The 16,474-nt window shown below is 47.8% G+C and overlaps 1 protein-coding gene across 2 annotated transcripts in view; it reads right to left on the minus strand.

The window, feature by feature from the left end:
* Positions 1–16,474, minus strand: part of LOC138526876 (uncharacterized) — a 1,504,711-nt gene that overhangs the window by 444,760 nt on the left and 1,043,477 nt on the right. For both annotated transcript variants that reach the window (XM_069637661.1, XM_069637652.1), the window contains exon 13: positions 9,874–10,100. In XM_069637661.1, the coding sequence (XP_069493762.1) occupies positions 9,874–10,100 (227 nt within the window). The remainder of the gene's footprint in view (positions 1–9,873; positions 10,101–16,474) is intronic.

Genomic DNA, 16,474 nt, shown 5'->3' on the forward strand with positions numbered 1-16,474 from the left:
ACTTTCTGTCTTCCACAACTTCTGAGCCCGTGACCCTGGTCAATATTGATACGGCGAAACAATTCCATCTGGGTCTCTATAGAATGAAGTCCTCCTCTGTGGTGGACGTTAATCCCACCTCGGGTTTAGACCGGGCCAATGCTGCTGACACTTGTTCTCCTGATATAGCCGGTCAATCATCTCTTCCTCCAGATGTTCATATGAGCTTGCCCCAATCAGTTTTGGGGGATTGTACGGTGGGATTCAGGGCAATGGGGGATCTCTACGTCCCTAGTATCTCGAATTCCGCTCAAATAAAACCATCTAATGTGGGTCCCTTTGATATCCAGGTAAGTTTTCCAATGGGTCCCCACCCACTACAGAAAAGGACAATTTTACGGGGTTCAAGGTGCCCTGAATCGGAAGATGATCCATTAAACCAATTTACTAAGGACTTACTTTACTCTCAGATTCACTGCCACAAACCCAGGGGAATAAAGAACCACTAGAGATCTTACAATTTATTAGTCTCTGGGGCAATGACATGGCCATATGTCTTAACCGAGGGAATATCCTGAAAATCTTACATCAGATTTCTACACTGTCTTTGGTCTTTAGCTATGATTTAGAAAGGATCTACTTCCCTTTTACGGATCAGGCAGATCTTAACAATATTGTTCTGAATTTAAGAGTGGTGCTGGACTTGATAATGGGACAAAAAGAGGGCTTAAGGGAGCTTGGTTTTGAAATAAAATTGGTAAAACCAAGTCAGATACCCAATACGCATGGAAGATATGAGGGGTATAGAGGAAATCTGACTATGGCTTACCACCCAGAAAGGTTCTCACAGCCTCAACTGAGGCATTTCCTGGCCAGGAGCCATGGAGACGCTAGAAATTGGGCCCAGGTTACCGCTGGTCTGTGGAACTGAGCTATGTTATATAAGTTCGGACATGGTAATAAACAATATAGTTTCTAATAAACTGGTTCTTATGTCCTGGAATACAAGGGGAAATTTACATCTCCTGACAAATACCAATACAGTAGCTATGATCAACGGTTCAGACTGTTTCTATCTACAGGAAACCTGGTTGCTCTCATCTCCCTCTATTGATGGCTATGAAATCTACTCTCAAAATGCCAAACCTAGTCTGGGAGGGAGAGCGTGAGGGGGGCTTCTTATTGGGTTAAGAGCCTCTCTTGGCTTTAGGAGCGTGGCTATCTCGGATACGCCATTGGGGATTCTGGCAGTGGAGACCATCTCTAGAGAGGGTTTGGTTAATATTCTCTTGATTAACATCTACTGGCATCAAGGCCTAGCTGTTCTCGAGTCCTTTTTGGTAAGCCTAACAGAATTGATTTTAGCCTGGAGATCTGTGAATATTAGGGGAAAGTGATTTTGGCAGGTGATTTGAATTCTGACTGCTCTATATCCTCCGATGTCGATTACAGGGACCTGGGACAAGATTTGGAGGATGATGATCGGAGGGGCCAGAAATATGCCTGTGGCAGATTCTGGAATCTCTTTCTGGAATTGGTGGGTTTGATATGTCTGAATGGTACTTTTGACTCTACCCACCCTCTCCGCCCTACTTGGCACAGAGGCCTTTCAACTTCTACTATCGACTATGGGGGTCATTACGAGCTGGGCGGTAAAGGTTTACGGGCACCAGTAAGGATGCCGGTAAACCCTTACCGCCCTATTCCGAGGTCCCTTAGTGGGTCCCAGCAGGAACAGGTGGTCTGACCACCCGTTCTCTGCGGTTCCCATTAAGGGACCTTGGAGCTAATAACGGGCCCGCTATTAGCGCCTTCCCCATTCCCATTGAGCCCTATGGGGGCTCGATTGGGAATGGGGAATGGTTTATTGAATTGGGATTTACCGGGTCCTCCAGGGTCAGAATGACCCGGTAAGTCCCCATTCAGTGAGACCGGACCCGGGTTTGGAGGCAGCCATGGCGCTAATAGCGCCATGGATGCCTCAAAACTCGGAATGACCCCCTATCTCTTCCTGATACCTCTCTCCTCTGAAGTTCAGGTACTCTTAAATTCTTGGAGTGATCATGGGTCTCTGTCTGTTTCCTTCTGTCTTCCAACCAGAAAGCTGCCTCTGGTGGTCCACGAAATCTAAACTGTGGGACAAGGTACAGGGGTATGCCGGTCGCCGGGAAATATTAATCTTTTCAATGACCAACTCCTTTCTTCTCTGAATCATACTTCTCTCCTGTGGAAACAAGTTGTAACACTCAACACTATGATACCTATTTGAATGTTCTTCATAGTAGCGTTCACGACACACTGAGAAAGGGCAACTCGAAAAGAGATCATGCCGACAGGTTTGATCAGGAGCTGGCTAGAGAAAAGACCCATGTACGCAAACTTCTCAGAGAAACCCAATATCTTGATATTGACCAGGTCACTAAAAATGCTATTATTAAATCTATACGTCAAAAATATAAAAACTATTGTATAGCAAGAAAATCTAGTTTGCTTCAAAATGATGCAGAGCTAATGCTCCGAGTTCTGGTCAAGAGGGACCTCAGGGCTTTTTGGGCTCTCTTTTCATCTCAAGACTCTACTTCGGTTACTGATCAATTGAATTGCATCCCGGAGGTCCAATGGGTAGACTTCTATACTGATCTTTTTGGTAAAGGGGAAGAGGGTCTTCAAGAAGCTGTAATTGTGGAGGCTGCATTTAACACCTTGTGGGAGCCTTCTATTGATTATGAGACTCTGTTTTGGGGTAATCGTCAAAGCTAAGAACTCTAGGGCACCAGGCCCTAATGGCTTCACGAATAACACACTGAAATCCCTACCGGAAATTTGGGCCAAGCTTCTCTGCATGCTATTTCAAGACATAGTAAACGGACTCTGGTTAAGAACTACAGACTGATCTCTCTTATTGATGCGGATTGTAAGCTTTTTGCTTCACTGCTATTATCCCATGTGAATCTCTGGATTAAAGAGAATCATATCCTACCGAAATACCAAACAGGGTTCAGGGCTGTTCATTCAACCAACTTAAATGGCTTTATTTTAACTGCTCTACAAGGCTCAGTATGTGTCACATTTGGTGGTACTCTATATGTTGCCTCAATCGATTTGTCAAACGCTTTCGATTTAGTCATTAGGTCAAAATTGTCCAAGTGGGGCTTCCGGCAGGCCTACTTAATTTGATTATGGCCATGTATGAGAACTCGGGGGTCCATATAAGGATTAACCTAGAGGGAACCCTCTCCAGAAGAATAAGGACACATATAGGGGTGAGACAGGGTTGCTCTTTGGCTCCCTGCCTTTTTATCCTTTATTTGGCAGATGCAGGGGAGTTCAGTGCAAAATTGGGGGATCTCAGGTTCTCGTGGTTGGCATATGCTGACGACTTCCTTCTTTTTGATCAGACTAAAGTCGGCTTACAAAAACTAATATGTAAGTTTGAAGAATATGCCGCAATAAATGGGTTAAAAAATCAACCCGCGTAAAACCTGCACAATGGTCTTCTCTAAAGGGAAAAAAGGAAATAAACAATTGTGGAAAATTGGTGGGAAACCGATTGTGAGAGCCAGTGGCGTAACACAAAATGTGGGGGCCCCCTGTGAGCCCTGCTGAGGGACCCCCCCAACTCCGCAACAAATCACGGGTCACGCCACACTCTGGGTTGGCCTAGATTACCATGCTTGCACAATACGCACAAACGTGTTGCAGAAGGGGTATGCCGCACACAAAGATATAAATATGTGTTTTAATGCAATATACAGCACACTTAGAGAAAAACTGGCTAAAAAGCCAGAGTGTTTGCAATTGTTTTGTAGGGTAACACCAATTCAATACATGCAAGTCACCAACAGTGTACAGGAACATTAATGCTTTGCTATTAAAAATGCCAAGCCACAATGAAAGCATGTCCAACTGTCTGCACAATGTAGACCAGTGTAGACACGTAATAATATCACAGTAAAGCATGCCAGGCCACATTTAGACATACCTAGACTGGTTGCAGCAAAATGCCAGTCGAAGCAATAACACTCATCAAGAAGAGAGCACACATTGAAGCCTGGGTCTCTGTGGCATCTAACAACACAGCCAAACTCTTTAAAATCTGCACAGAACTGGTCAAGCCTGTTGCGGTCTCCCCCTCTCCTGTTCCCTCACAGGCCCTTAATAGGGCTCGGGCCTCTCACTTCTCCGCTAAAACTCAGGACATCCTGTCCACTACCTCCTCTTCCTCTCTCGGCCCTCCTTTGGCCATCTCTACCTCTCCTCATCCTTTCTCCTCTTTCTCTCTGACAACACTTGACAAGGTTTCTAGACAAGTCTGATCCATCAAAGTGTCATCCAAACAGGTGCTCCCCTGCTCCTCCAGAACTATTAAGGACCATATTGACACCCTTGCTGCAGCCTTGGCCGATTTCTGAAATCACTCTTTCACCACTGGAACGTTCCCCTCTCCCCTTAAGCACTCCCTTGTGCACCCACTCTTCAAGAAGCCGTCTGCCGATCCTACCTGTCCGGCAAACTATCGTCCAATCTCCATCACCCCTTTCCTGGGAAAACTCTTGGAAAAAAGCTGGCCATCTCCCAACTTACTCTCCACATTGAATCTGTTGGTTGTCTCCATGACCATCCGTCTGTCTTCAGAGCTGCCAGAGGCACAGAAACTGCTCTCCTGAACACCCGTGAAGATCTGCTCTCTAACCTTGATTCCAGCATTCATTCTGTCCTAATCCTTCTTGATCTTTCCTCTACTTTTGACACAATCAACCACACCATCCTGATCAATCGACTATGTGAGAACCTGGGCATCACGGATCAGGCCCTGGAGTGGCTGACCTCTTTCCTCTTGGACTGCCCCTCCCAGGTCCAACTCGGTCCCTTTCTCTCCGCCACCAACTCGGTCCCTTTCTCTCCGCCACCTCTCTACCTGTGGCATTCCCCAGGGCTCTATCCTCTCACCCTGGTTTTTCAACCTCTACTTGGCCCCTTTGGCCCACCTGATCTCTACTTTCTTCTCTAACTTTCCTTGTTATGCAGATGGCAGTCAGCTTTCCTTCAGGCTCCTCTCATCTCTCGCTCATTCCTGACTGTCTATCCGTAATTCAGGATTGGTGCACCTCCAACAATCTCTGCCTTAATGCCATTAAGATGGAGATCCTTCTCATTGGTACCCCTGCCCCTGCTTTCTCTCTCTGACTTTGGCCGCCCACCTTGGGCCCTCTTCCTTCGCCTACCTGCGAGGCAAAAAACCTTTTGTGTCATCTTCGACTCTACTCACCCTTTCTCTCCTTGCATCTTGGACATCACCAAGAAGTCCCATTACCTACCAGCTGCTCCTCCTCAAAGTGACTCTTCCCTTTCTCACTTTCCCCCAGAAGCTCACTGTCTCCAGAGCTCTGTTTCTCTCTAGGATGGACTACTGTAACAGCCTCTTTCTCAAGCTGCCTTCCTCTACTCTCAGCGCTCTGCAACTAATCCAGAACAGGACTGCAAGACTTATCCTTGGCCACAAATCCAGGGATTATATCTCTCCTGCCCTAAAATCTCTCCACTGGCTCCCGGTGGGTGCAAGAATCAAGTTCAAGACCCTTTGCATTGTCCACAAGGCTTTCTGGGGTCGGGCCCACACTACATCCAACGCCCGCTTCCAAAATACCATGTTTCTCAAGCCCTTCCCCCACCTACCTTCAACTCTCTAAGGGCTAGATGCTTCTCCAGGCAGAGAGTAGGGGGTAGATCTCTCTCCTCTGCAGATGCCTCCCTCTGGAATGGCCTCCCTGCCTCTCTCAAACTTTAGTGGACCACCTGATGTTCCAGAAGCACCTCAAAATGTTCCTTTGCTTTCGCTCTCTCCCCCCCACCCCCCGCTGATCTACCTGTCTGCTGCACCGACTGGTCACTGAGTCCAGGCTCTTTCTTGATCAGTCACCCTTGAACTGCCTCTGGCCTACCACGCACATAGGGACTGTATATGTAACCCTACAGTCCCTTGTTCTCCTTGCACTACCCAGAGCCGCACTGCCCTGGCTGCACTTACTCAGAGCATTACTCTTCTGTTTTCCCCTCCCTTCTAACTTGCACTTCCCCCTCCCTTTCTACTTTCATTTTTCATTCTCGCACTTGCACGATCTGAATGACACAAGGCCTAGTAAGATCATTTGCTTGTCCTCCCTCTATCTTCCCTCTCTTGCTTGTCACGCCTAGAAACACTTGTGTACAGGTGTGTTATAATAGACTTATATCATATAATTTTATCACAGATGCCCAAAAAAAAAATACAATGTCGCAGTAAGAAGTAAGAAGTCAGCACTCAAATGCCAGTCTAGCCAGGTGATTACACTTAGCAGGACTGCTTTATCAGAAATGCACAGTTAAAAACAGTCATACCAAACTGAGGAATAACTAGACTGGCTGCACCAAAATGCCTCACTAGCCATTAATACCACATATCATGCCTGCTTAGCCTGGACATAGACAACCATTATGATTTATCGCACAATCCCGCCCCCCAAACATCCCCTCTCCCTCCCATGCCCTACCCCAACCTCCAAAATCAGCTCCTTGGCCCAGAATTACCTTCACGTCCCTCTTCCTTCTCCCAGAGCTTACATTTAAGGCTCCTTGCCTCACAGGTAAGTACTGGGATGAGAAGAGTGGGATTAGGAGTAATGAATATACAGGTTACTAAGTCAGGCATTACCTCCATGTACCTCTACCTCATCCCAGTATTTGTATATGAAGCATAATGCCTCATACACAAGTACTGCCTCATACACAAGTACAGGGGCAAGGAAGAATAGGGCTAGGAGTAATGACGATTACCAATAAGTAATTAAGGCATTAAACAGAAGTAGGGGCTTAACAATATTGAGTTGACTGGGCTGCAGCACCCAACCCCAGAAATGTTGGTCTATGTTGACTCAACCTGGCTAGCCTTCAGAGCAGTTGCCGGACAGAACAGGACACAGATGTTGAACGGCACCTGGGCTTCGCTGTTAACAAGGGCCCAGCAATTAATAACGTAAAGCATTTCACTGTTAGTACCTGCATTCAAATGGCACATTTTTTAGGCAATTTAAATTGTGATGTCGGTTTAGTACTTTCATGCCAGGGAAGTGATTGGAAGGGTAGAAAGGGATCAGGAGACCATTCATTCTCACAGCAGTTTATAAGTGGGTGTTTTCACACTTAACCCTCTCCTTTAACTGCTTGTAACATTGAAGCTGCACTAGAATAGTCTCATTAAAATGTAAAGAAGTTAAATGCCCCCACACAAATAAGGTTGCCCCTCCCCCACCGCCTGTTAAGTTAGCGCCTCTCCCAACATTTGAAGGATCAGTCACCAAAATTTAGGTTTTGTTGCCCCCGGAACACAAGCACACACACCATTCACCATATACATGCACACACACCCAGCCATCCATATAGTTAAGTGTGCACTCTTTCACCATACAGACACACACACCCAGGCACCCACCCATACATTTAAGTGTGCACCCTTTCACCATACACTCATACAGGCAGCCACTCATACATTTAAGTGTACACCCTTTCACAATACACTCACACGTCATGGGGTTGAGGGGTGCCCTATTACTTCAAAAATAAATTGTTTCTTTTTGAAACCACTCTGACTTCATAAAGAAATTATTTCCGTTAAGGACCGAACCATAACAGAAATCATTTATTTTTGAAGGCAGAGTGACTCCAGCCTGGGGTCTTCCATGTCATGGGGTGGGGGATCCGTGGACGTCACTCTGCCTTCATAAAGACATTAAAAATGTCTTTATGAAGGAAGTGATTTCAAAAAGAAATTGAAAAAAAAAAGATTTTGAAAAAATATATATATTTTTTTTTCCAAGTGGGGCCCCCTCCCAGGACATGTGCTAACAGGGCCCCCTCCCAGGACATGTGCTAGCGGGGGCCCTGTTACGCCAGTGGTGAGAGCTCAAAAACATGTTTACTTGGGATTTTTGATTTTGGCCCAACCATCGGTTGGTGAACTTAGACGATCTCTCAGATATTTCACAGACTATTAAGTTGGATAACAAGTATGGTAGGTTCTCCTTTAAGCCAGAGGTAGACTTTTTTGAAGGAAAGGTTGTTCCAAAATTAATATATGGCATGGAACTCCATTACTTGGATACCCAGACCTTTTGGGACTCCCTGGAGGGTATCTTTTGGAGAAAGGTTTTGAAAATTCCCAATAGTATCCCTACAGTGGCCATAAGTTTTGAATTAGGTCTGGTGTCTCTGCGAGCCAAAACCCTTTGACGGGTTCTGGCGCTTTTCTGTTCTCTGCTCTGTCCTAAAGAGGATACTCTTTATGATGGTTTGGGTAAAATTCTTCTCTTACAGCGATGTTTGGATCGAAATGTATATCATCTAAAATTCAGAGACTTCTGTGATAAAACGTTATTATATCTGTCTACGGACAGGGGCACTCTGTTGACCAATCCGAATAAAGTGAAAAAACTCCTTTACTCCTATGATTGGAATAGTACATTGGAAAAATTCCATTCATACCCTTCTCTCTGTGATTTAAAATGTGAACATAAGAAGAGAGGTACTATGTCCTTTATTTTGACACAATTTCCCAACCGTTATTATCGCTCCCTCCTTCTGAAACTTAGATGGAACATTCTGTCTACTAAGGAGGTTTTACACAGAAGGAATGTGAATAAAGATTTCAATGTCCTCTGCCGCTTTTGTTATACTACAGGGGTCATCGAAACTGCCTGCCACTTGTTTTTAGATTGTGTTGCATTGAAAGGTTTAAGGGCACGCCATCTGGGAAAATTCAACACTCTGGGACTTTTGGGGGCAGTAATGTTTATTTGGTCGAGATGGCTCTCAATTTCCAATATTACGGAGGGCATTGCGGTTGCAGGATTTATCAAATCTTTAGATTTGTATGCACCTCTGTGTTGAGTCTCTTGTTTAATGCATTTCTGTCTACACTCCCTCTGTGTCTGCTCAATGATTGTACTGTATCTCATATATATATGCTAACTATGACTGTTTGCTATGCCCTGTTACGTGTGAACTGGAAACTACATCGATTTTAAATGCCTGATTTTTCTTTTATCTTCTGTGCACTGATTTTATATGCTCTGTATACATTTTAGGAGTGTACGGTTATGCTGTACTGACAATTTTTAGATATGTATTTTTCTTCTTTCGTTTTCTATTAAATGTAATTGTGAAGGTTTTTTATGTAAACCATATACAAAAAAAAATAAATAATAAGAATTAAAGTTCCAGGGATCCGCCGCGTTTGAAGAATGACTATTCAAAGCATGCAAATCTATCAAGGAGACCTAAGAGACCCCCTCCGATTATACAACACTCAACACACTCCTAAAGATGCACCAGCATTTTAGCGTATCATATTTACTCTCATTCTCGATAAGAGGTTCACAGTGATGCCTGGACATTCATGTCACCAACATGCAGCATCATGACCAGGGATAAGAGAAACCCGCCCCTTCTGCAATTTTTTCTGGAAAAATAAATTTGTGATTTGTAATGTAGCATTTTCATTTTGTGTTTTAGGCACTCAAATATTTCAGCTTCCTACTTGGGCGAAACATTTATGCACCCAAAGCAAAAAAGGAGCCACAATTACATACTGTCCAGAGCAATGAAATTGTAGGGCATGTCACCCTACCAGCGAAGCAATATTGTTGTAAGAATACACCAATTTCGCTTCGCGAGAGAATATTTGGTGCACCACCAGCCATGGCCTCAAGAGAAACCAACTAACCACACGTTTTAACCAATCATGACCAATGGTATTTGCTCTGTCACCGCGCATTGGAACATATTACCATTTTAAATAATCCTGAGAACGGACTTAAAAATAAAAACACTACCCCCAACAAAAGAAAAAATGAAACCTACCTGCTGCAGCTCCTGCAGCCTAAGCGCACACTTTTGTACCGTAGCGACTTGGCGATCTCAGGCCCCAGTGGGTACTGGCTAATGTCTTCAAGGCTGAGGGCCTCGGAATGATGGATCGTAAACATCACCTTCTGCTTCTCGCACCAGGAGTCCAGAAAGGATATGAAGTCCTGCCAGCTGTGAAACTCACTCCTGTCCAAACACTCCTCATTAGGATCATCAGGGACCTTTAAGAGAAAAAGTTGTTTATTTGTTGGTAGGATTAACAGACTGAAGTTCACCAACAGCCACAGGTCACAACATAAAGTGGAGGGGCAACATTAACATCACAAGTGGAGCTACACCTTCCACTGCCTTGCATAGTTGTAGCTTTGCAACCAAATCAGATTTGAGTTTGCTGGATTTATATTTGACAGGTGTTTTCTAAAGCGTGATCCTAGATGCAAAGATATCAGAGTACTGTACCTAATAAAAGGTGAAGACAAGAATGAGAACGAGACAATATTGATAATCAGTGTGGCATAGAAATTATAATTTGTAAACCTTTAGAACATGGTACACAGACTATTTTTCTAAGAGGTGAGTTTCTTGATGAGAGACGAGTTGAAGCTTTTTTGGGGGATATCAGGTTGGGAGATAGGCATAGATTGACAGCCAGAGATTCTGCGGTGTAGAACCTAAGCATGACACAGCACTTGAAAAGGACTCGAACATGTTAACCTCAAGAGCTCTTGCAATGTACATCTTCCTGTAATGCATATTTAAGCCAAAAAGAAATAAAAAAGACAACTAGACACTCAATAACTTGCAGTGTGTTATACTTCGCATAACTATTCAAGATTCGCAAACAGTGATCATGGGAAGGTCACGGTTTATGAAATGATGTAGACTTTGGGTGCAAGCCCACGTTTAAGGCTATATCCATGTTACCAGCAAACTGTCCGCCAGTCTATTCAAATGTACATTCCCTTGTGGTCTGCATTGATAAAGTAGTTTTATCACATTCAAAGAAAAGCATTTTTAAAATCACTGTGGCCAATTCTCTCTTCCCAAAAAAGATTGTTTCCCCTAGTAACTACCGAAGATGTGCTCCTTTGACAGTCAGAGGGCACCTTGATCTGTCCCTGGAACATGCCAGGGCGGGCAGGGGGGAATTCAAGAGAAAGAGTCAGGACCACAAAGGTGAAGTAGTTCAAATTAGTCCTGCAACAACGTGTACCAAGGAGATGAACAAGTTACTTTCTTACCTGGTAACGTTCTTTCGATGGGATGGTCCGACGATGTATTCCATATCTATGACATGTAATCACCACAGCTGTGCTGCTTCGGAAACTTTTTCGGCGTCTGCGTCCTGCGTCGATGACGTCGACGCGCCGTCGTCGAGGACCTCCTCCGACGTCCGACGTCTTCCGGTGTGATAAGTAGGACGCACGACGCCCGTAGCCTCAGTTGTAGTTTTTTCCCCCAGAACGTGTGACATTAGTCAACTGCCAGTCAGACACCAAGCCTTGCGGAACATAAGCTGCAATCGCAAAAGAAATTCTGCAGCGGGGAAGGTAGGGCGGGAGCGATATGGAATACGTCGTCGGACCATCCCATCGAAAGAACGTTACCAGGTAAGAAAGTAACTTGTTCTTCGAGGGGATTGGGTCCTCCGACGTATTCCATATCTATGACAGACTCCCAAAGCAGTACCAGAGCAAGGAGGAGGGAAAGAATTTAGAATCAAAATTTAGAGTAGCCAATCAAATAGCAGAGCAAAGGACCGCCTTGCCAAAGGCCAGATCCTGTCCTCGGATGGAATCGAGGGAATAGTGGCGTACAAATGTATGTACTGAAGCCCAGGTGGCTGCATCACAGATGTTGCGAATAGGAACACCCCTCTGCAGGGCAGTAGATGCAGCCATACCCCTGGTAGAATGGGCCCGCAAGCCAGCCGGTGGGTCCTTACCCGCCAAGCGGTAGCACTCCGAGATGGCCAATACAATCCAGCGAGACAAAGTCTGTTTCGTCACAGCTTGTCCCAAACACTTTCCAGCGTAACCAATAAAGAGTTGATCCTCCACTCTGACCCGGGGCATGCGTGAAACATAAAAGCTTAAAGCTCTCCTAGGATCAAGCCTATGGAGCCTCTCCTCTTCCTTACCAGGATGCGGAGGAGGATAGAATGCCGGAAGAACAACCTTCTGGGCCAAATGAAATTCCGTCACTACCTTCGGAAGAAAAGAAGGACGAACTCTAAGGACAACCCTGTCCTTGTGAAATACAGTGAAGGGTGGCTTAACTGAAAGTGCCTGTAACTCACTCACTCTGCGAGTGAAAGTAACCGCAACTAAAAACACAGTTTTCAGAGTTAACAGCCTCAAAGGGCAAGAATGTAAAGGCTCAAACGGAGCCCCCATAAGAAACTTAAGAACAAGGTTTAAATCCCAACCGGGCACCAGGAAAGGTGACGGAGGGAACACATTAGTGAGCCCTTTCAGAAACTGTGAAATTAAAGGGATTTTAAAGTAAGAACACTCTTCTGACGAGCGCTTAAAGATGGACAGCGCCGCCAGGTAACCTTTAATGGTACCCACTTGCAAGCCCCTGTGGGCCAAAGAAAGTAAAAAGGACAGAACCATGGGGATGTCACATGCAAAAGGATCCACATCCTGAACTCGGCACCAGTCGCAGAACTTACGCCAACGGCATCGGTACAGAGACTTTGTTGCTGGCCTTCGGGCCGAAAGCAACACCTCCATCACGTCTTCAGGGAGGTCCCAATCCTTATACCTCAACCTTTCAGAAGCCAAGCGTGAAGGTTGAGGGATCTGACCTCTGGATGGAGAACCTGACCCCCCTCCCGTGAGAGCAGATCGTCTCGGTAGGGAAGACGACGCGGAGGGCAGATGGACAAGTCGAGAAGGTCCGGGTACCACGTCCTCCGAGCCCACGCCGGAGCAATGAGGATCATCCGGGAACCGAACTTCCGTAACCTCCGCAGCACTTGCGGGATGACGGGGACTGGAGGAAACGCGTACAGCAGCGGGAACGACCACTCCACCACAAACGCGTCTCCTAAGGCTCCTTTTGGAGGAAATTCCCGCGAGCAAAACCTTTCGCACTTCCGGTTGACACTGGAGGCGAAGAGATCCACTTGAGGGGTCCCCCAAAGGGCAAAGATCTCCAGGAGAATCTCCTGAGCCAACTCGCACTCGTGAGAGATCGTGCTCTGCCTGCTCAGAGCGTCCGCCGTCACGTTTCCGACTCCGGCCAGATGAACTGCCGAGATCGAAACTTCCTGCTGGATGGCCCAGAACTCGAGCTGCATCGCCTCCCTGCACAGAGGAAGTGACCCTGCCCACCCTTTTTGTTGAGGTAGTGCATGGCCACTGTGTTGTCCGTCAGGATCAGGACACTCTTTCCTCGCACAGTCAGCAGAAAAGCCTTCAGGGCTAGCCTGACGGCCCTCAGCTCCAACAGATTGATATGGAGTCTGGACTCCGACGGAGACCAACGACCGCTGACTGTCAGCCCGTTGGCATGAGCTCCCCAACCCGTGAGGGATGCATCCGTCACGATCGTCACCTCCGGCCAGGGAAGCCAAAATGGAGCCCCCTTCATCAAGTTGCCTACGACGGCCCACCACAGAAGGTCCCGGGCGACCGAGTGCGGCACCTGGACCGGGTCCGACATCCTGCCGAAGGACTGCGACCATTGCGTCTTGAGCGCCCACTGCAAAGATCTCATCCGCAGGCGAGCCCTCTGGCACCAGAAGAATGCAGGATGCCATGAGGCCGAGCAACCTCAAGAACTCGAACGCTGGGAGCGTCTGGGCATGCTGAAACTTGTGCACCATCTGCTGAATGTGAAGAGCCCTCACCTGGGGAGGAAAACACTGCCCCAGGGAAGTGTCGAGCACTGCTCCGATGTACTGTAGCCGCTGTGTTGGCATCAAATGGGACTTCTTTAAATTGAGGGAGAAGCCCAGCCTGTGAAGGGAGTGGCAGGTGACGGACAGATGATCCAGGACTTGCTCGGGAGAACTCCCCCTGATCAACCAATCGTCCAGGTAGGGGTAGACGTGAATCCCCCCTTGCCTGAGATGCGCTGCCACCACCACCATGAGCTTGGTGAAAACCCTCGGGGCGGAGGTCAACCCGAACGGCAGGGCCCGAAACTGAAAGTGCGAGTCGCCAACCGCGAACCTCAGGTACTTCTTGTGCTTGGGATGGATCGGCACATGGAAGTAAGCATCCTTGAGGTCGAGTGACACCAACCAGTCCTGAAGCTGAAGGGCCTGCAGGACTTGAGAGAGAGTAACCATCTTGAACTTGTCCTTCCTGAGGAGTTTGTTCAAACCGCGCAAGTCCATGATGGGTCTCAATCCCCCCGTCTTTCTTCGAAATCAAAAAATAAGGGGAATACCATCCCTTGTTCCTCTCCGCTACAGGCACCAGTTCTATGGCGCCTTTCTCCAGCAGGGCTTGAATTTCCTGCGCAAGGAGCGGATCCGGACTCTGCAAAGAGAGGTTCCCCGGTGGATTGTCGCGAGGCCTGTGCCGAAAGGGAAGACAGTAGCCGTGGGCTATGATCTCCAGAACCCACACATCTGAAGTAATGGCACGCCACTCTACAAGATGCTGCGCCAGCCTTCCCCCAACCGGCGAACCATGGGACATGGCCTCATGACTGAGAGGGAGCGGCCGCGGCGTTACCTGGGGGCAAAGAGGCAACTGCCCGAGCGGCCTTGGCACCACGGGTACCCTGTCGTCCACCTCTGGTACCCCTGCGTTGGCCTCTTTGACTGCCAGCTCCTCTCGCTTTACTGAAGGACGAGTAATAGCGAAAGGAACCAACCCTCCACTGCTGTCCCCTAGGACGAAAAGGCGGAGGTTGGCGAACTGCAGCGCCCAACGACTTCGCTGCAGCTTTCGAGGTCTGCAACCTCTCAAGGCTCTCGTCAGCCTTGCTGCCAAAAAGGTGTTCACCGTCAAAGGGTATGTTGAGGAGCCGAGACTGCACATCAGGAGCAAACCCCGACTTCCGCAACCACGCAAGCCTGCGTATCACGGTGCTCGCCGCCATGGACCTACTGACGCATTCAGCTAAGTCCAAACCCGACTGAACGGACTCACACATGGCATCCTTACCATCCTGGACCATAGCAAGGAATCCATCCCGTTCGTCCCCTTCGGGAATATGTTCAGCCGCTAACGCAACACAGTTCCACAGAGTGTGTGTGAAACGAGACAAGGCACAAATGGAGTTGGCTGCCTGAAGCGCCATACCACCAGAAGAAAACACTTTCTTCGCCCAGCCATCAAAACGTTTGTCGTCCCTATCAGGAGGGATGGTAGGGTACGACACCTGCTTTGCCGGGGCCGTGGCCGCCTGCACCACCAAACTCTCCGGAGTGGGGTGCCTGGTCAAGTAGCAGGGGTCGCTACTGGCTGGATGGTATTTTCGCGACAAGGATCTGCCAACCGCCGGGAGACTCTCCGGAGCAGTCCAAGCCGCCGCCACCCTTCTCTGTAAAGCCATATGGAACGGCAGTACCGGATCAGTTGGGGGACCAACATCAAGGATGTCTGTCAGATCATCCTGCACAAACTCCCCTGGGGGAGCAGACCAACCCAAGTACTCAGAAACCCTAGCCATAAGGCACCGGTACGAGGAATCGGCATGAGAGCCAGGCTCAGGCCTACAAAACTCCACCTCCGGAGAGGTGTCCAGTCCACTGGCATCATGCAGGGACTGTCTCAAATCGTCAAACTGACTATGGCCCGAGACAATGTCATCTGGAACCCGACTAGGAACCAGGCCATCAGAATCCTCATCCGCCTCTGAAATATAGTCCAGGTGGCGAAAAGAAGGCACCCGAGAGTGCTTGCTCTTAACCAGAGCCTTCCTAGGGGGTCCACCCGTGCCACGGGGTACCTGTCATGACCACTGCTTCCAAGGAGTCAGGACCTACCCAACATCCTTGGAAGCAGGCTCATAACATATACTATCGGCACCAGCAAGTCCCAATAGGGACCTTTTGGACCTTGTCCTGGCACCGGTGGTGCCAGGCTCATAGCATGGACCCGTCCCGGCACAGGAAGCGCCGGGCTCATAACAAGTGTGAAAGTGCTTGGGTGGACCTACCTGCAGCAGACCATGCTGCTTACTTACCTGCAAGATGATGTTTCACTCTCTTCTGGCAGGGACTACTTTTCTTCTGGGTGGGGCAGGCACCACACCCTGGATCATTGATGCTGGACCCCTTCTGGAAGCAGGAACTCTTTTGCCTGGGCGAGGCTGTGGAAGAAGACACCTAAGCACTCCTATGGACTATTTAAACCACACCCGATTGGTGCAATGTGCTTCGCGTTATTCTGCATCTGCAGCAGGACGCTCACCGTGTCAGCTCCAGCGAATCTTCAGTTCCGGATCCTGTGAATACGAAAATTACCTGCTGGGAACCAATCCTCAGTCTTCATCAGCTCCTGCAAAACAAAAGGCACAGGTTAGGCAAAGGCAAAGTTAGCGGTTCAACTTACCCGATCCATCGGCAGCATTCAAGGCGTTTTTTCTGCATATCTCGTCCGGCATCGGGCCTGCAAAGACAAAGAAC

The sequence above is a fragment of the Ambystoma mexicanum genome, chromosome 1q (genome assembly GCF_040938575.1).
Source record: "Ambystoma mexicanum isolate Mex_15411 chromosome 1q, UKY_AmexF1_1, whole genome shotgun sequence".
NCBI lineage: Eukaryota > Metazoa > Chordata > Amphibia > Caudata > Ambystomatidae > Ambystoma > Ambystoma mexicanum.